The sequence below is a fragment of the Chelonia mydas genome, chromosome 20 (assembly GCF_015237465.2).
Source record: "Chelonia mydas isolate rCheMyd1 chromosome 20, rCheMyd1.pri.v2, whole genome shotgun sequence".
In the NCBI taxonomy this organism is placed as follows: domain Eukaryota; kingdom Metazoa; phylum Chordata; order Testudines; family Cheloniidae; genus Chelonia; species Chelonia mydas.
The window spans coordinates 15,993,756-16,012,515 of NC_051260.2; the positions used below are offsets into that span (position 1 = coordinate 15,993,756).

General features: G+C 58.4%; 2 protein-coding genes across 2 annotated transcripts in view; one reads left to right on the plus strand and one right to left on the minus strand.

Moving 5' to 3' along the window:
* The window catches only part of MAN2B1 (mannosidase alpha class 2B member 1), a 22,868-nt gene continuing 4,108 nt past the window's right edge, over positions 1-18,760 (plus strand). Inside the window, exons 1-19 of the mRNA XM_037887776.2 lie at positions 1-170; positions 1,881-1,983; positions 3,621-3,794; positions 5,897-6,090; positions 6,457-6,589; positions 7,428-7,570; positions 8,498-8,614; positions 8,985-9,067; positions 9,626-9,746; positions 10,114-10,192; positions 10,687-10,796; positions 12,110-12,217; positions 12,453-12,569; positions 13,213-13,431; positions 14,055-14,152; positions 14,530-14,647; positions 15,236-15,354; positions 15,976-16,077; positions 16,677-16,764. Coding sequence (XP_037743704.1) covers positions 42-170; positions 1,881-1,983; positions 3,621-3,794; positions 5,897-6,090; positions 6,457-6,589; positions 7,428-7,570; positions 8,498-8,614; positions 8,985-9,067; positions 9,626-9,746; positions 10,114-10,192; positions 10,687-10,796; positions 12,110-12,217; positions 12,453-12,569; positions 13,213-13,431; positions 14,055-14,152; positions 14,530-14,647; positions 15,236-15,354; positions 15,976-16,077; positions 16,677-16,764 — 2,355 coding nt within the window. The 5' untranslated portion in view covers positions 1-41. The remainder of the gene's footprint in view (positions 171-1,880; positions 1,984-3,620; positions 3,795-5,896; positions 6,091-6,456; positions 6,590-7,427; positions 7,571-8,497; positions 8,615-8,984; positions 9,068-9,625; positions 9,747-10,113; positions 10,193-10,686; positions 10,797-12,109; positions 12,218-12,452; positions 12,570-13,212; positions 13,432-14,054; positions 14,153-14,529; positions 14,648-15,235; positions 15,355-15,975; positions 16,078-16,676; positions 16,765-18,760) is intronic.
* Positions 17,431-18,760, minus strand: part of TRMT1 (tRNA methyltransferase 1) — a 16,351-nt gene continuing 15,021 nt past the window's right edge. Inside the window, exon 17 of the mRNA XM_037887780.2 lies at positions 17,431-17,955. Coding sequence (XP_037743708.1) covers positions 17,941-17,955 — 15 coding nt within the window. The 3' untranslated portion in view covers positions 17,431-17,940. The remainder of the gene's footprint in view (positions 17,956-18,760) is intronic.

Sequence of the window (18,760 nt, forward strand, 5' to 3'; positions counted from 1 at the left end):
CCGCCTGGCGTGGCCAGGGAGTCACGTGGAGGCCTGGTCACATGATCGCGGGAGCCGCCCGCCAGCCAGGCGGCGGGGGACGCGGCTGCAGGCGGGCGATGGGGCCGCTCGTGGGGCTGCTCCTGGGCGTGGGGCTGCTGGCGGCGGCCGCGGCCGGCTGTGGCTACGAGGTGAGGCCGGGGGAGCAGCAGCAGCGGGGGCCCGTGGCGGGGGTCTGGGTGGGGGGTCGGGAGAGGGGTGGGGAAGTGGGGCAGGCAGTGGGCAGCAGAGGAGAATCGGAGGAGACAGGGCGCCCCGGGGGGGGAGGGAGAGGGGGAGAGTGGGCTGCTGGGGGGGGCTCTTGGGGTGAGCGAGGTGGGGTGAAGAAGCCAAAGGGGCTGGGAGAGGGAGAGGCAGCAGGGTGGGATGAGAGCGAGGGTCTGGGGGGCGGGAAGTGGGGGCCTGTGGAGGAGCTAATGGAAGTAGGGGGCCTGGGGAAATGAGCTTTTGGAGGAGGCAGAAGGGGAGGCTTTGTGCGGAGGGGATAAATAGGGGCCTTTGACTGAAGGGGAGGCATGGGGGGGGCTCTGGGGAAGTGGGCGGTGGTGGGATAGGGGAGATCTCTTGGTGGGGGGAGCAGCGGGTGAAGGAGGGTCGGGGGGAGGGGTTTCTGAGGGGTGGGTGAGCTTTGGCTGGAGAAGGGGGAGGTGACGGAGTGAGAGGAGGGCCCAGCTGCATTGGGGGTTCTGAGACTGTGGGATGAGGGGGGGATGAGGTTCTGTAGTGGGGTGGGGGGTGCTCTTGTGTTGTGGGGGAGCTTGGTGGGGAAGGCAGGACAGTCCAGAGTTTAGAGGACAGTTGCAGTGGCTGGGTCTAATTTCCATCCCCCCTCCGCTGCCCTTTCTCGGCCCTGGCGGGGAGCTTGGGGCTCAAAGCAATGCTTCATCCCAATAGCAGATAACTAACCTTTTCCAGGGTCACCCCCACCCCTCCCGAGTTCAGTAAAACAGGGAACACTGAACGCATGACCTTAGGCTGAGCCCTAGCAGTGTGTGTGTGGGGGGGGCGCTCTAGGGGATTAGAATACTGTGCAGATTGGTGCCTTTGTCTGTTTCTGCAGCTTGTTCCTCTTCTTTTCCTCCCGCACCAGCTCCCTAAACTGTTGCTTCCTCTCAGTGAGATGGTGATTACGATAATTAGCCACCTCCCATTGTGAGCTCTGCAAAGTTGAGCACCCTGGCCAGGGTGAAATCTTTCCATTCTACAGCTGGGGAGCCTGCAGTTCAAGGTTGCAGACAGTAGAACCCAGCTCTAACCTGCTCTAACCACTAGACACCACTCTTCCTACCGAGCTGGGGATCAAACCCCAGAGTCCTGACTTCTAGTCTCCCTGCTCTAACCACCGACCTTGCCTCCCTGGGGCTAGAACCAAGAGTCCTGACTCCCCAGCCAGGTACTCCTGGTCTACACTGAACACTTAGATTGACCTAGCTCTGTCGCTCAGGGCTGTGAAAAATTTAGTGCCATGAGTGCTGGACTTAGGACAACCTAACCCCTGGCGTAGATACAGCTAGAATCCTTCTGTCAACCTAGCTGCTGGCTCTCAGAGAAGTGGATTAACTACATCAGTGGAAAAACTCCTTCAGTCTGCTGTTGGCACGTGATTTATTGTTCAGTAACTGTCCAAAGCCCTGGAGAATCTAGGGCAGGGAGCAGTCCAGCTCTGAGCAGGGGGCTGCCAAGAAGACAATTGCCTCTTTCCACCTCTAGCATTCCACGCTGGCTACACCAAGCAATATCCGTTCAGATAGGTATCTCCTATTGGCCCCAAGAACTCTTACAATGGGGCTGTGGCCTTCCCCTCCAGTTTGCAGCATGTCTGGTTATTTTTCTCCTCGTAGTCCTGCCCGGCCACTAAACCAGATATGCTGAATGTCCACTTGATCCCTCACACGCACAACGATGTGGGCTGGCTGAAAACAGTGGATCAGTATTTTTATGGAGGTAAGTGGCGGAGACTGCGTGCAAGGGGCGGGAGGGAGGGTTTCCGTGCACCGGAGCTGCTGCAGTCAGACTCAGTGGGTTAATCCCGGTCTCTTACCTCGGGCTCATCATCAGTACATCTCAAAGCACTTGACAAAGGAGGTCAGTATTGTCATCCCCATTTTATAGGTGGGGAAACTGAGGCACAGAGTGAGGAGACTTGCCGAAGGTCACCCAGTAGGCCGGTGGCAGAGCCAGGAATTATAGACTCTGGCTGTCCTGTGTCCCAGAGAACAGACACACCCCGGATCCCCTTTCCCCAAACACACTAAGCCAGCCAGCCCACGTAGCGGGATCAAATCTGAAGGCCAATGTCGCTATCTGATCCCTGTTTCTGCTGGCTTTAGAGCTGGCTATGACCCTGCATGAGTCCAAGCTGAGGGAGGGCTCCTTTCTGCAGCAAGATGTGGGTGGGGGAGGAAGCGCTGCTCAGAGATCTTATTCTCATCAGCATATTTACTTCCTCTGCTGCTGATGGAGGTAGAGAGCACCTCCCAACCCTGGCTGGGCTGTAGGGACCTGCCCCAAGCCTGGGTAAGCTCCCACCTTGCCACCCTGCCAGATGCTTGATAAAGTCTGTGTCACCTGCCAGAATGTTTCATGGCAGTTCACATGCACTCACGGACTAAGCGTCCTAGCTTCACGGGGCACAGTTGGGGGAAAGGACTTGCCTGTGGTCACACAGTGAATCTGAGTGGGGATTAGAACCCAGGAGTCCCGAAATCCCCACCCTGAGCTAACCACTAGACCCTGCTCCCTCTCCAGACCTGCAAATAGAACCCAGGAGTCCTCAATCCCAGTCTCCCCAACCCCTGTGCTCTAACGACAAGGCCCCACTCCTCTCCCAGAAGCAAGGAATCTAACACACCCTCCCCCCCCATCATTACATCATGCTTCCTCAGGGCGTTTTGTATCCGTCCTTGCCAGGCCAAGGAATGTGTTGAACCTTTGTCATTCCCCGCTGTTCTCCCCTGGCCATAATAAGCCCATGGTTTTACTCACATTTTAGAGGCCGCGTCTCACGTGGGCGGCTTTTCCATGACATCAGTCAAGGCCAGCACATAGTTAGTGGAAACATTAATACCTTTGGAGCATCTTATCTCTCAGGCCATAGAGAAAGCAGTGCAGGATGGGCGTGACTTAAGCAGAAGCCTAGGTCATAGGGCCTTTCAACCAAGGCCAGGGGGGAGGGGGGACTGGCTGATTTAGTGGGTGGGGAATGGACCATGGGGTGGGGGCTGGCTGGTTGATGGGTGAGACTCCGGGGGTGCTGTGTGTGCAAGCTTATCTCACCCTGATGCTGTCCCTGCTCTGTGGGGGAGACGGATTTTTGAACTGCAGGAGGTGCAGAGCAGTTCTGGGGAGGGAGGCTTACCCCTGCTCTGGAGAGACAGAAAGATCTGAGATTCCCAGGGGTGCTGTCCATGGCTGCGGGGGGATCCAGCCCTCTGGAGGGGCGCTGCGGGTGTTGTGGTAAGGTGGGGGATCTGGCCCTCCTGGGGGTGCTGTGGCTGGGTCGGGGGGATCTGGCTTTGCTGCCGTCCCTGCTTTATGGGTCCCTGGACGTCTCCGCTCAGCCCTGTGCCTTCCCTTCGCAGCACGCAATAACATCCAGCACGCCGGCGTGCAGTACATCCTGGACTCCGTCATTCCCCAGCTCCTGGCCGACCCCACCAAGCGCTTTATCTACGTCGAGGTGGCCTTCTTCTACCGCTGGTGGCGGCTGCAGGCGAACCCAATGCAGCAGGCGGTGAGGCAGCTGGTCAGCGAGGGTAAGGGATCCCGCCCAGCTGGGCGCTGCTCTTGTGGCAGAAGGTGGAGTGACCTGCACTGCTGGGTCTGGTGATGTCCCCAGCCCGCTCATACAGAGGGATGTCTGCATGGGGGGGGAGATGGGGAGAGAGAGACACGCTCGCAGGGATTCTTTGCCTCAGTTGGGTCTGCGGGTGTGTTTCTCTGACACTGACACACGCACCATGCATGTGCCTCTGGGTGTATGTTGTGCAATACTGACTAGTACAGGCCCATGGCCCATGTGTGTGAAAGAGACACGCCCAGATAATATGCCTGGGTCAATCAGTGGGCGTGCGTGGTGTGACGGGTTCGGTCAGAGAGACCTCCTTGGGACCGTCACCTGACCTGCTGAAGTTACCTCTGAGCCCGTTTTCCCTGCCAGCTTGGGACTCCAGAACCCTGCCTTGTTGAGCCAGACACGCTAGCCTTCTGCAACGCAGACCCAGGTCTGGTCCACGCCCCCAAATATGCAGACTTTAACCAAAAACTGCTCACAGGTCCCCTGTCTCCAGCATCCAAATACCCAGTTCCCAATGGGATCCAAACCCCTAGTCAATCTGTTTTTCTCTGTATAAAGCTTATACAGGGTAAACTCATAAATTGTCCGCCCTTTATAACACTGATAGAGAGAGATGCACAGCCAGGTGTTAATCACTTACTCTGGGTTTAATAATAAACAAAAGTAATTTTATTAAGTATAAAAAGTAGGATTTAAGTGGTTCCAAGTAATAACAGACAGAACAAAGTAAGTTAACAAGCAAAATAAAACAAAACACACAAGTCTAAGCCTAATACATTAAGAAACTGATTTCAGGTAAATCTCACCCTCAGTAATGTTCCAATAACCTTCTTTCACAGACTAGACTCCTTCCTAGTCTGGGCCCAATCCTTTCCCCTGGTACAGACCTTGTTAGTTCCTGCTCAGGTGGTAACTAGGGAATTTTTCATGACTGGCAGTCCCCTTTGTTCTGTTCCACCCCCTTTTATAGCTTTAGCACAAGGCGGGAATCCTTTGTCTCTGTGGGTCCCCACACCTCCTTCTAAATGGAAAAAGCACCAGGTTTAAGATGGGGTTGATCACATGTCACTGTAAGACCTCATTCTTCCGTACATGTACACAGGAAGGCTTGCAGGTAAACAAACCATTTACAACCAGTTGTCCTGGTCAATGGGAGCCATCAAGATTCTAAACCACCATTAATTGGCCCACACTTTGCATAATTACAGTAGGACCTCAGAGTTATACTTCAGGTTCCTAGTTTCAGTCACATTCATACAAATAGGATGAAGGTCACATTCATACAAATAGGATGACCACACTCAGTGGATTATAAGCTTTGTAATGATACCTTACAGGAGACCTTTTGCATACAGCATATTCCAGTTACATCATATTCACACTTATAAACATATTGTTACAAAGCATATGGAGTGCAACGTCACTAGAGGCCGGTGTGTGAAAGCCACATGCCCAGATAATATGCCTGGCTGGGTTGTTGTGTGTCATGCCAAGCACACCCACTTATTGACCCAAACTCCCTGTGTGTGCGTGCCAGCGAACGCATCAGATCCCTGCATTGGCTTGTACTGTATACACCTGTGCCTGTCCCAGTGTGTGGGTCTCGCTCTCCCACACTGACCCTTTGCCTGTACTGGTGGGTACCTCACAACACACACGCACAGAGGGAGCAAATGTGTGGGGTGTGTCTCTGTCCCACACATACATGTGGGGCTTCTGCTTGGGTCATCTTGTGTCTCTCGCACAACTTGATTCAGATCTTTATTGGCACGGTGTAAAAAAGCAGATCACAGACACTCCTAGCTATGGCTGCAGGTAGCCTACACGCGTGGGTGTGCGTCTGCCTCACACACACAGTGTTTGCTTGTGTGGATCAGCATCTCTCACATACACACGTGATACTGGCCAGTGTCATCTTATGTCCGCGCTGCCCCACACCCTCAGAAAGTCCCTGGCTTCTCTTCTTCCCCGGCACCGCCAGGCAGCTGCAGATCCCAGCGGTGCCCGGCCTCCCTGCTCGCCTGGCGCTGAGGGAGATCCGCCCCCTCTCCTTCCCTACAGGGCGGCTGGAATTTATCAATGGCGGCTGGTGCATGAATGACGAGGCGGCCGCCCACTACAACGCCATGATTGACCAGATGACGCTGGGGCTGCGCTTCCTGCAGGAGACCTTCGGGGAGTGCGGCCGGCCCCGCGCCGCCTGGCACATTGACCCCTTCGGCCACTCCCGAGAACAGGCCTCCCTCTTCGCCCAGGTGAAGTCCCCTGGGGGGGCCTGGAACCGCGCACACACCCCCCCCTCCCCAAATGGGCAGGGACTTCGGAGGCCAAGGGGGTAGCCTGCTGGGGACAGTGTGTGTCACTCTCCATCAGCAGGTCTCAAAGTGCTTTGTGCAGGTCAGGAGCATTATCCCCATTTTCCAGGTGGGGAAATCGAGGCACGAAGTAGGGGTGGGACTTCCCCAAGGTCACCCAGCAGGTCAGTGGCAGAGCTGGGAATAGAACCCAGGTCTCCTGAGTTCCCGTCTAGCACTCTAGCCACGAGGTCACGCTGCTGCCTCAGCGTTTGCTGGCTCTCGGGCTCTTGGCATTGACCCCTCCTGCCGCCGTCCCCTTTCCAGATGGGCTTTGACGGCTTCTTTTTCGGCCGACTGGATTACCAGGACAAAGCCAACCGGGAGCAGCTGCAGGAGATGGAGCAGATCTGGAGAGCGAGCGCCAGCCTGCAGCCACCCGGGGCCGACCTCTTCACCGGTGAGCTGGAGTGGGAGTGCTGGCAAGTCTGGAACGTCCCAGTTTTGGGGGGTGGGGCACCTGTGCCACAGACAGACGGTGCCACGGACCAATGGGCAGCCAGAGCTGGCAGGTGGGTGGGCTCCAGGTGTGTGTCGGGGGGGGGTGGACTCATGGTTGAGGGGGAGGCAGTGGCAGAAGCAGAAAGGCTGCCCCCAGGCCGACCCACCTGATGGGACCTGGGGTGTCCAGCTGGGGGCCTGGAATGGAGGGGAGGAGAGGGGCTGGCCTGGGGGTCCCTCCCCTGGGCTTTTTTGTCCCCCCCCCCCCCCTTTTTGTACTTCAGAGGTGGCATCCCTAGTCAGGGCTGGGGGGCAGAGCTTGGATGCCTGGGGAGGTGCCCAGGGAGCACACGCTCCCCTGTCAACTTAGGAATCCCCCATGCCCAGCCAGGTGGTGTGGGGCCCTTTCAGATCAGGGGAGGGGACAGAGACCCTTCCCCACTGCCAGCCTCTGGCCCCATCGGGCTGGGAGCAAGCACCCTTGGGCCGTGCTGCCTGCACTCCTGGCTGGACAGAGTCAGATCTTTCCCCCTCGGGGCCTGGATTTCACCCTTCCCCCAGAGCCCCCTCCTTCCCTGGCATTTGCACCCCTGTAGGCCAGCTCCTTTTGCCCTGCCACTGTGCCCATCAGTTGGTGGGCCCCACCCCCAACCTGGGACAGCCTCCCACAGCTCTGCCTTGTGCCCTGGCTCTGTGCTGGCCCCCGACACCCGCATCGTCCCTCATATCGCTGGCTGGATCCCACCCAGGTGCCTATGCCCCCGGTGATCTTGTTCCCCCCACCCCCTTCCACCCAGGTGTCCTTCCCAACGGCTACAACCCGCCCATGTCCCTCTGCTGGGACCAGTTCTGCTCCGACAGCCCCATCGTGGATGATGTGAGCGATGAGAACAATGTGGACAGCCTGGTGGCGTATTTCCTGGGAACCGCGGCTGCCCAGGTGAGAGCTGGGAGGGGACCCTCTGCAGCCAGCTGGCCTTTGTCTAGGGGTTAGAGCAAAGGGCCTGGGAGCCAGGACTCCTGGGTTCTGTTTCTGGCTCTGGGAAGGGAGTGGGGTGTAGTGGCTCGAGCAGGGGGCTGGAAGTCAGGATTCCTGGGTTTGATTCCTGCCTCCGCGGTCGGGGGACGCTCAGCTGTTCGTGGCCGACTCTTGTGATTGGCTGGCGCTTAGAGGCTGCCTGGAGATTGGGTGTGGAATTGCTGGTCCATGGGGGAAAGTGTCATTTTATAGCCAGAGAGGGGCTGTAGTAAAGCCCCTTTCGGGGGATGTGAATTTCTTGGGTCCATTGTTAGCTTCACCATTGCGTGGCCGGACGCCGGTGTAATAATTTCTGTCCCTGGTGTAATAATTTCGTGTAGAGCATGGACTGCGGTGCCTGTCCTCTTAAATAACAGACCAGCCCCAGAAAGGAGCATAAGGATCGCATCTTGTGATGGGATTGCCTCAGGGACAGCTCCAGCCCCTGTGACACGCCGCCGGCCTCTGGTCAGCTGCAATACGCAGCTGAATGTTTTGGACTGGTCTCCATTTTCCTCCTCCGCCCCAAGATCGCACTGGGGGAGCCTCCCTGGGGGACTCTCCAGGCGGTCTCTGTCATTAGCTCCGGTGACCGGTGTGTCGGCCCAGTGCCCCAGGACCCCTGCCCCGCAGGGTCAGAAACGTGTCAAAATGACTTTTCCGCCAACTGCCCGTTTCGCAAAGCCAGAATTTCCTGCAGAAAAACACTTCCGTTTTGCCGAAACAATGTTGCTCTTCCCTGTGCCGGCTGCTTGCCAGGCTCTCGCCATGGGGAGGCCTTAGCTCGGGATCTGGGTACCGAGAAGGGGGGGTCTCTGAGCGGGGAGCTTGAAGCGTCTCCTGTCACAGGCCAAGCATTACCGCACCAACCACATCGTCATGACAATGGGCTCGGATTTCCAGTACGAGAACGCCAACCTGTGGTACAAGAACATGGACAAGCTCATCAAACACGTCAACGCGCAGGTAACGGGGGGGGGCGCTTCCCAGTCCGGTGGGGACCCGCCTGGGATGCATACTGGGCCGGGAGAGGCTCCCCGCTCCAGACGCAGAGGGTTGGGCTCCCACTTCCTGACCCACAGGCCAGACCCCTGGGGGCAGCCGCGTGGCCCAGGCAGGAGGCCTGTTGCACTCGGCAGGGCCCTGCTGTGATGGGGCAACAGCTGGGCTCGAACCCGGGTCCTCGGGCTCTGGGAGCGGCAGGCCGTGCCTGGCCTGGTAGCTGGAGGCTGCAGCAGACTCCTTACCCTGACTGGCCACTAGGGGACGACAGAGCCCAGCTCCCACCTGGCCCGATTGCCCCACCGCTTCCTCCACCCCCTTGTGTCTCTTCCAGCAACTCAACGGGAGCCAGGTTCACGTGCTCTACTCCACCCCCACCTGCTACCTGTGGGAACTCTTCAAAGCCAACCTGTCGTGGTGAGCGCCGGGGCCGGAGGGCGGTGTGGGGCTGGCAGGAACCCACCTGGGGTGGCCTGCACTGTCCCACGCCCCCCATGCTAGGGCGGAGAGGATGGTCTTGCCAACCCCTGGTGCGTCTCCTTTGGAGGGGTAATGATGGAGCAGCCCTGGGGACCGACTGGATGGGCAGAGCGCCCCCTACTGAGCCTGAACCCTGCTCTCTGCCACACAGCGCCCCCTAGTGCCACATTGGGGTCAGCCCTGACTGGAAGGGCAGAGTGCTCCCTGCTGAGCCCACTCCCTGCTGCACAGCGCCCCCTAGCGCCGCACTGGAGTATATAAATGAGCACATCTCTCTTTAGTTTCTTCCATGCCATTATAAGCCTCCTCTCTGTTCCTCGGGCCCTGGGAGTGGCTGGTGCTGGGTTCAGGGGCTGAGCTGTGGCACTGGCTGGCTGGCTACCCCCCTCTGGCCAGGCGGTGTGCAGGTGGGGTGGATTGAGGAGGGGGAAGGGAGAAGGTCCGGGTCTCCTGGACCCATGAGTTGCAGAGGAGACCCTCTTTGGTGTCGCACAGGTCCCTCAAATACGACGATTTCTTCCCTTACGCTGACGGGCCACACCAGTTCTGGACAGGCTACTTCACCAGCCGGCCGGCCTTCAAACGCTACGAGCGACTGAGCAATAACTTCCTACAGGTGGGCGTCCCCAGCTGGGGGCAGGGAGTCCGGGATCCCGCCCACGTCCCTTCTCCCTGTGACCTGCTCCCTGTCAGTCTTCCCAGCACCCTGCCCTGAGCGGGACAGCGAGGAGGTCTGAGCTAGGGGGCCGGACTCCAGAGTTCTGTCCCCCAGCTCTGAGAGGGCAGTGGGGTCTAGTGGTTAGAGCAGAGGGGCTGGGATCCAGGGTTCAGTCCCTGGCTCTGTGTGACTTTGGGCAGGTCCCATCCCCTCTCTATGCCTCAGTTTCCCCCTCTATGAAATGGGAGCGGCGAGTCCCTCCTGGAGAGTTACCGGATGCTGATAAATGTTTTCTCATCACTGCTCCCCCTCCCTCCCCTTGCAGGTTTGCAACCAGCTGGAAGCCTTGGCCGGTCCGGTGGCGAGGACAGGCCCCTACGGGGAAGGAGACAGTGCCGTGCTCCGTACGTGAGCCACTGCGCTGTGAATCACCCCGTTATCGCGATTCCCCCCAAACTTATCCTGCCCCCTGCAGCCTCTAGGGAGAGACGGAACAAAGGAACAGCTCCTGTCGCAGCCAGCAGAGGGCAGTGCTGCCTCCTCCATACACAGATGTCCAGCAACGTGAACCAGTGCTGCAGGGATGGGAGTCGGGACTCCTGGCTCTGGCAGGAGAGTGGGGTCTAGTGGTTAGAGCAGGGGACAGCGTCAGGACTCCTGGGTTCTGCTCCTGTGTGTGTGGCCGTGGGCAGGTTGCCAAGTTGATGCTGGAGCTTGGGGGCCGGGGGGAGTCTTCAGGCCAGGCAGGAAAGGTGCAGGCCCAGCCCTCTATTGGAGAGGTTGGATTTGGGGGGCTGCCTGGCCCCACAATCCCCCTTTCCCTGCCCCCTGCATCGTCCCACCCCGTGGGTTTGGTGCAGCTCCTTGTTCCGCCCCTGACGCCCCGGCTCCTCCACAGGCCGGGCCATGGCGGTGGCCCAGCATCACGACGCCGTCAGCGGGACGGAGAAGCAGCACGTGGCTAATGACTACGCCAAGCGCTTGGCTGCCGGCTGGGATGCTTGCCAGGTACGTGCCCTGGCTCCTTGGCACCCTGTTCCGCTCCAGAGATCCCGGAATCTGACTCTGCCTCCTCTAGTCGCCCTGCAGCGAGCATCCGAGGCAGGATGGCCCAAGGAAAAGGCAGCCTAGGGGGGTGTCGGTGTAGCCAAGGACCGGCTATGGCCCCACCCCAGAGGTGGCTGCATCTCAGCGCTGGGCAAGGGGATTTCTTCAGTTAAAGGGGACCCCCCCCCTAATAACTCCCTACTCCTCTCCTCAGCAAAGGGTGGCCCTGGTGATGCCTTGCTGTGGAGACCTGGCAATATCTGTCTCGTGGCCTAAACATGCTCTTTAGTGCATCCTCTGCTAACCTCTCTAGTCCCCAGCAGGGCCCTAGCACTGCCCTCGAGCACTGGGGTCCATGCTGGGCCCAAGGGGAGAGCTCCCCCCTCTATCAAGCCCCTCGCAGCACAGCACAGCGCCCCCTAGTTGTATGCTGGGGAATTGGGGCCACCACTGACCATGAGAGGAGAGTGCCCCACCCTGTTCCCTGCAGCACAGCGCCCCCTAGTGCCACCCTCTGGCATTGGGGTCCATACTGGCGGTGGGGCCTCCCACTCCGTGCAGCACAGCGCCCCCTCCGCCCCCACAGGGAATCGGGGGCCAGCACTGACTGTGAGAGGAGCAATCCCCACCCCGTTCCCTGCAGCGCCCCCTAGTGCAGGGGTTCTCGCAACAAATTTTTGGGTGGCCTCAGAGTGTGGCCACCAACTCTTGCTGGTGGCCGCACTGACACTTTTCCCTAAAATTATTTATTTTTTTCCTCAAGTTAATAAAGTAACAGGCGCATGTAGACATCCCAATCATTGTCATTTGTTTAGGTAAGGTTTTTGGGGGGGGGGTTGGCGCCCCCCCCGCACCGCATCCCTCTTCACCCCTCCACCCCCGGCCAACGCTGGCTTGTTGCATCCCTCCTAGTCCCCTACCCGCCGCTCGCCTCCTCACTCCCCTGCCAGACACCCCCTGTCCGCCGCGAGAACCCCCACTCGCTGCTGGCTCACCGCTCGCCTCCCCCCTCCACCTGCTCGCCGCGCTCCTTCAGCGACTGTCCCTCCCCTGCGTCTCCAGAGAGGCGGTGCAGGGCACAGGGAGGAAGGGGAGGGGCTGATGGTCCGTTTTCCCCCCCCCACATCGCTGCCCAGGAAGCTGCTGGGGTCAGCACTGACAGTGAGGGGAGAGCGCCCCCCTTAGAGTCAAACTCACAGCTGGAGCGCGTGGGTGTGTGGGGGGAGGTGGATCTCTTGTCTCTCACCTGATGGGAGGCATCTCTCCTCTTGCAGGTCCTGGTCAGTAATGCTCTGGCCAGCATCAGCGGCAACAAGGAGAACTTCATCTATTGCAACTACCTCAATATCAGCGTGTGCCCGCTCACCGAATCCGCCGGCACCGTAAGGACCTTGTTGTTGTTTAGACCGCGGGAGGGGAGCCCGGCCTAGAACCCAGCTCCACCAGCCCCGAGAAGGCAGGTCGCTGCTTGAGCTGGAGGAGACTCGCCCTTACCGTGTCGATTGTAGGATGGCTTTTATCCTCTCCGGGCTCAGCCAGTGAATAGCACCCGCGCCCTCTGGCTGGTGGTGGGGAGGATGGGGTGAGCGTCCTGCTAACCTGGGTCTGTCTGTCCAGTTCATGGTGACCCTCTACAACCCGCTGGGACGGCGTGTGAGCTGGAACGTCCGGCTGCCCGTGAAAGGAGCCTCGTATTCGGTGACCGATCCCAACGGCCAGATGGTGCCGAATGAGGTAGGGCCAGAGCGTCTTCCTTCTTGGCTCTTTGTCTCCTCCCTGCGGCTGCTTGCTTGACCTGTTTCCCGTGTCGTGGGCCTGTAGGGGATTCAGTTGTTAGCTGGGGTTGGGCTCGGGCATCTTCTAGCAAAAGAAGGGTCTCGAGCTGCAATGCTGCTCGTGTAGGCTCTGCCTGCTGCCACCACTAGAGGGCGGTATGATTGCATGCGCTCGAGCAGGTCTAATTGCATCCTCTAGGGGGCGATGGTGTCCACAGATACCTGTGGCATTGGGGTCAGTGCCCCCCACCGAGCTCCCGCTCCCTGCTGCACAGCACCCCTTAGTGCCACACCGGGGCCTGCGCTGGCCCCAAGGGGGGAGTGGCCCCACCTGAGCTCCCACCCCTCTCCCTGCAGCACAGCGCCCCCTAGCATTGCTCTGTGGCATTGGGGCCAGCACTGACTGTGAGGGGGGAGTGCTGAGGAGCTGACAGACAGCCCCCTCCCTGGATTTTCCTTGGTCTCGCATCCACATTCTAACCAAGCTTGACTCTGCTTAACCTGAGAGCTCCCTGCATCAGCCCCATGGCGTCCCCATGTGGCACAATCTCTGTTCGGACCCTCCCGATGGGGCCTCAGACGGTTTTTCTCTCTGTTTCCAGGTTGTCCCCGTCTCAAACTTCACCCGGGCGGTGAGGCGAGGCCGGGGAGACGCCACCCACGAGTTGATCTTCCCAGCCTCGGCCCCTCCCCTGGGCTACAGCACCTACACCATCTCGAAAATGGCCAACAGGGACCTGCGCTCCAGGCTAGCCAAGCGGATCCGGGAGCAGGCCCAACCCCGGGTGGACACCTGGTCCCCCAGGGAGATCCAGAATGAGGTACTGTCCTGAGCAAGGGTGCAGCCCGGTCAGTTTCACTTTGTCGGGTCAGTTTCCCTTCCTAAGGCAAGGGAGCAGCCAGCTCTTTTGAGGCAGGGACTATCTCTGTTCTTGTCTGTCCACCTCCAGCTGCTCCATGACTGGGGCTCAGAGGCGCTGTCATAATACACCTAATAAATAACGTACAGCGCCTAGCGCAATACGGCCCACGCCCATGACTGGGGCTCGGAGGCGCTACCGTAATATACCTAATAAATATTGTGCAATAGGCTTCTCGGGAGGGGGAAGAACTGTTGAAGCTAAAGGATAATGTTGGCACACGAACAAAGTGAGATAAACGGTCCAGGAATCAGTGTAGGCTGGCAATGAGAAGCGGGTTTCTAGGCAGCCATGTCTGGAATGGCCTCCAATGGGAGCAGTGGGAGGTAAACAACCTAACGAGCTTTAAGATGGCACTAGATTAGTATCTGACCGGGTGGGGACTGGACTGTGTGACCCAGGGCGTCCCTTCCGGGCGACCCCCAGGTGGAGGGGAGGGTAATCGGAGGTGGAGGAATGAGGGCCCTGCAGTGGGTTGTCCCCTGGGTCATGGTCTATTGATGATCTCGCTTTCTTCCCCACAGCACCTCCGGGTTCTGTTCGACCCGGTCACTGGGCTCCTGATGAAGATTCAGAACCTGGACAAAAGCATCTCACTGCCTGTGTCTCAGAGCTTTTTCTGGTCAGTGAGCTGGGGGGAGTCGGGACGCCTGGGTTCTATCCCCACCTCTGGGGGGGAGTGGTCTCTAGTGGGTAGAGCAGTGGGAGCTGGGGATCAGGACCCCTGGGTTCTATTCCCAGCTCTGTCATTGACTCACATTTGAGCACAAGTGAATACCTTCCTCCCCATCCCTCTGTGCCTCAGTTTCCCCATCTGTAAACCAGGGTAATAGCCAGGAGAGAGAGTTTGATCCCTTGGCCAGTGCTGGAGCTGTGCGTGGGTGGGTAGGGCGGGGTGTCTCTCCCTGGCATTGGGGCTCATGATGCTCTGGGCAGCTGATTGGACCTTCCTCAGGGGTTGCTGTCTCACTACCCTCCCCCCTCTTGCCCCTGGCCAAGGTACAGCGCCAGCATTGGCGATGACGACAGCGCCCAGGCCTCCGGGGCGTATATCTTCCGGCCCAACCACTCCGAGCCCCTCCCTGTGGCTAGGGGAGTCCGCACGTACTTGGTGAAGGTAAGTGGCGGGGGCATCCCCGGTGTGGGAACCTCCAGGGGGCTGGGCGTGGGAGCCGAAGTCTCTTGTCTCTGATTCCCTTATGCCGCTAGCCCTGAGCTAGCTGGAAGGGGAGTGGGACCTAGCGGTTAGAGCAGGGGGACAGCTGGGAGCCAGGATGCCTGGGTTCTATTCCCAAGTCTGGCTGGGGGACTGGAGTCCACTGGGTTAGAGCAGAGTTGCTAGCTCTTGGGTAAGACTTAAAATTAAGGTCCCACCTGCTAATGACCATTGAAGATCCCCTTGCATGTTCCTTAACCTTACCGCGATGTCTCAATCAAAGCTAACCCCCTTCAGGATCCTGCAATCACACCTCATTGCACTTCCAGCTGAATACAGGATCCTTTCCTTACTCTCCTCCAACGCTGTGCTGAGTTTCCGTGGGCTGCTAACAGCCCGCCCCAGAAGCAGCTGCATTTCCGCATCTGATGAGGGATCCTGCTCTAAACTGTGCCCACCCCCCCATGCCCTAACCCAGAAGTGGCTGAAAGGCAATGCTGGGTGAGGGGATCCCACACACATGTGTCTGTCTCTCTCTCTCTGGTCCAGAACAAGCTGGTGCAGGAGGTTTACCAGAACTTCTCTTCGTGGTGCTCGCAGGTGGTGCGGCTCTATGCCGGGCAGGCCTATGTGGAGCTGGAGTGGACGGTGGGGCCCATCCCTGTAGAGTGAGTGTGAGAGCTGGGCGGGAAATGGAAGGGTTTTGCTACAGGAAACTGCCTGAAAACCAAAGTAATTTCAACTTGGAGGGCCTGCTGCCGTGCTCCATGGGAGTTGTGGTTTTGGTGCCTCATGCTCCCATCTTCCTCTCTGGGCTGGGCTCCCTGGGTGGACTACATCTCCCATGGTGCACCACAACCTCCCCTCTTGGGGTGGGGGCTGGTGCAATGCGCCATGGGAGTTGTAGTTCAAATGCCTCACGCTTCCATCCTCTCTGGTTTGGGCTCCCTGGTTGGACTACATTTCCTATGATGCACCACAGCCTCCCCTTTGGGGCAGGAGGTGGTGCATTATGGGAGTCCCTGGCGCCGCATGGGAGATGTAGTCTGACCAGGGAGCCAGGTTTATAAAGTGGGAGGCGCTGCAGCAGCGCTGCCAAATGCAAGTATTTGGGAGTTTTGACGGCACATCAGTTTGTCCATCCCCATGATGCTTTTCATGGGGAGCACCCCCGCCATCGACACAGCTGAGTTGGAAAATGTCGGAACAGCCCCAGAAAGTGTCGGGGGTGGGGGGAATCTGTGTGCTGCCAGACCCCATGTCTGACCCTGCTGCCCCCTCTGCCACAGCGACGGGCTGGGTAAGGAGATCATCAGCCGTTTCGAGACGTCCCTGCAGACGGACGGACGCTTCTACACGGACTCCAACGGGCGGGAGATTCTGGAGCGGAGGTAAAGGGGGGCAGGGAGACATTGGGAGTGGGGTGATTCTTCCTGGGCAGGGGAGGGGATGATTCCAGGGTGGAGTCAGGACTCCTGGGTTCTCCCTGCAGCTCTGGGAGGGGAGTGGGGTCTAATGGTTAGAGCGGGGGGGGGTCAGGGCTGGGAGTCAGGACTCCTGGGTTCCATTCTCGTGTCTTCCATTGAATTATCGAGTCCCTTCTCCCCTTAGTAAAAGGGGGCTGTGTCTTAATGAACATCCAGGCCTTAATTATTGTTTGAGGTTCCTGAATGGAGGGCCCTGCATGAGCTACTCCAATGAGCCCTGGCCAACACCCCCCCATGGTTAGCCAGCAGCCTCCCCCTGGGGGGTGTCAGATGTGGACTGTGGCAGCATGTGGGGTACCCCAGGGCTAGGTATAGGGGGAGCTTCCCTCTGCCGCTATGGAACAGTCCATTCCCCAGCCAGGGCCAGGCTGGGAGCCTTGTTGCTTGGGATCTGCCCAGAGCCCCGGACTGCACAGCCCAAACTGGCCCTACCCCCTCCGGATTAGGGGCAGTGGGGGAGGTGGCCGACATGGGGCTTAATGGGGCTCTGGTGCTCATGGCAGGCGGGATTATCGGGCCACATGGAACCTGAGCCAGACGGAGGCGGTGGCTGGGAACTACTATCCTGTCAACAGTCGCATCTATATCAAGGTACCAGGGCCACTGGGGGCCCCTGTTGGCATCTTGCTGGGTCCCCTCCCCATCACTGTAGAGAGTGTGTGTGTGTGTGTGGGGGGGGGGATTCCTCTCCTTGGAGATACAGGGATGGTCCAGGGGGTAGCGACACTGGCCTGGGCCTTCAGTTCTTGGCTCTGCTGTGGGAGCTTGTGACAGCGTGTCCCTGTGCCTCAGTTTCCCCATCAATAAAGCACTGTCCTGTCTGCACAGGGACGGGGTGAGGGAGTAAATGCCCTAAAGATGGCGAGGGCTTGATTCCTACAGTGGTGGGTGCCAGATATGGTAAAGATCCTTTGGGGGGGAAGCGTTGCAGAAACCAGTGCTGGCCAGCGGGTGGTGCTGCTGGTCACTTGTTCCCATGCCCCCAGATCTGCTCTGGCCCATGCAGTGGCTCGAGCAAAGGCAGAGACGAGTGTGACAGGTTGCCATCCCCGAGGTGCAGTTTGGGAACCGCTGTGCCCCTGTAGGACACACAGCTGGGTTGGTCCTGCCCACACTGCTGTGCTGGAGATACAGCCAGCCTCACCAAGCCCTGTTATTATCCAACTCGACAGCAGGTGCTGCCACACACCCAAACTGAGCTACCTGATACTCCTGAGGGCATTCTGTGCCAAAAAATTAACAATTCTGCGCACAATGTTTTAAAATTCTGCAAATTTTATTTGTCAAATAAATGTGGAGGCTCCAGCCTGGCACTGGTGTGCACAGGCCCCTGGCTGCAGAGAGGTGGGAGATCACTGTGCAGCTCCCCCGGGACACACTCAGCAATGAGGCTGCACCCAACCCTGACACAGTGCAAGGACCCAGCCTGCCCCAGAAACACCCCAGGGCCCTGCCCCTCCATGCCAGGTGTGGTCAGGAAGGCAGGATCCAAGTGTGGAAGGATCCAGGTGTGGGGCAATCTGGGTGTGGGGGGATCTGGATGCACAGGGGCTTGTTGGGAGGGGGGGTTCTGGGTGCAACAGTAGTGGGAATCTGCTGGGAGGTCCATGTGAAAGTGGTTGGGGCTTGGGAGGTGTCAGGGGGATAGAGCTTGGCAGGGGGTCTGGGTGTGAGGGTCTCAGTGGTGGGATCCAGATGCTGGGGGAGTGAGTTTCAGTGAGGCGGGGATCCGGAGGCAGTTGGCTCATCAGGGTGGTGCAGGACATTTCACTCAAAGGCACACTGGGTTAAATAAAGCAAAAAACAAGTTTATTAATGACAAGATCTGTTTGCTATCACTTAATGTATTGCCTAGTAAATAAACAAAACCGCAAACGAAGCCTAAAATGACAGATTGGATATGAATTAACAATCTCTCAGCGTGGCTGTTGATACAAGCAGTACACCGTGTTTCCATTCGCAGGCTAGAAATCCCTTTAGCCTGGGCCCAGCACTTCCCCCAGTTCAGTCTTTGGTCCTCATGTGTTTCCAGGAGTTCTCTTAGGTGGGGAGTGAGGCCCCTAGATGCTGTGACGCCCCACCTTATATAGCTTAAACATATGGTAGGAACCCTTTGTTCCAACAACAGTTCCTACCCAGTTTGTGGAAAAATACAGGTACCCAACATGGAGTCCAGTATCCTGTGGTCTGGTCTCATGCCCTTGCTGGGTCATAGCAGCCGTTGAAACGTTTACAGGAAGGCTAAGCCTTTTCATAGTCCAGCAGCTCTGTCTAGCTCTTCCCTGTTGTACCTGAAAGGCTGGTTGTGGGTGTTACTCGGGTTTTGTCTATACTGGACTTCTGTCCGCAAAACTTTTGTCGTTCAGGGGTGTGAATCCCACCCCTGAACACCAGAAGTTTTGCTGAGGAAAAGCACCAGCATGAACAGCTTTGTCAGCAGGAGCGCTCTCCTGCCCACAAAGCTACCGCCACTTGTTGGGGGTGGAAGATTTTTGTCAGCAAGAGAGCTCTCTCCTGCCACCAACCAGCAGTGCCACTGTGCGCCTTTTAGCAGCATAGCTGGGTTGCTCAAAGGTGCTTAGTGTAG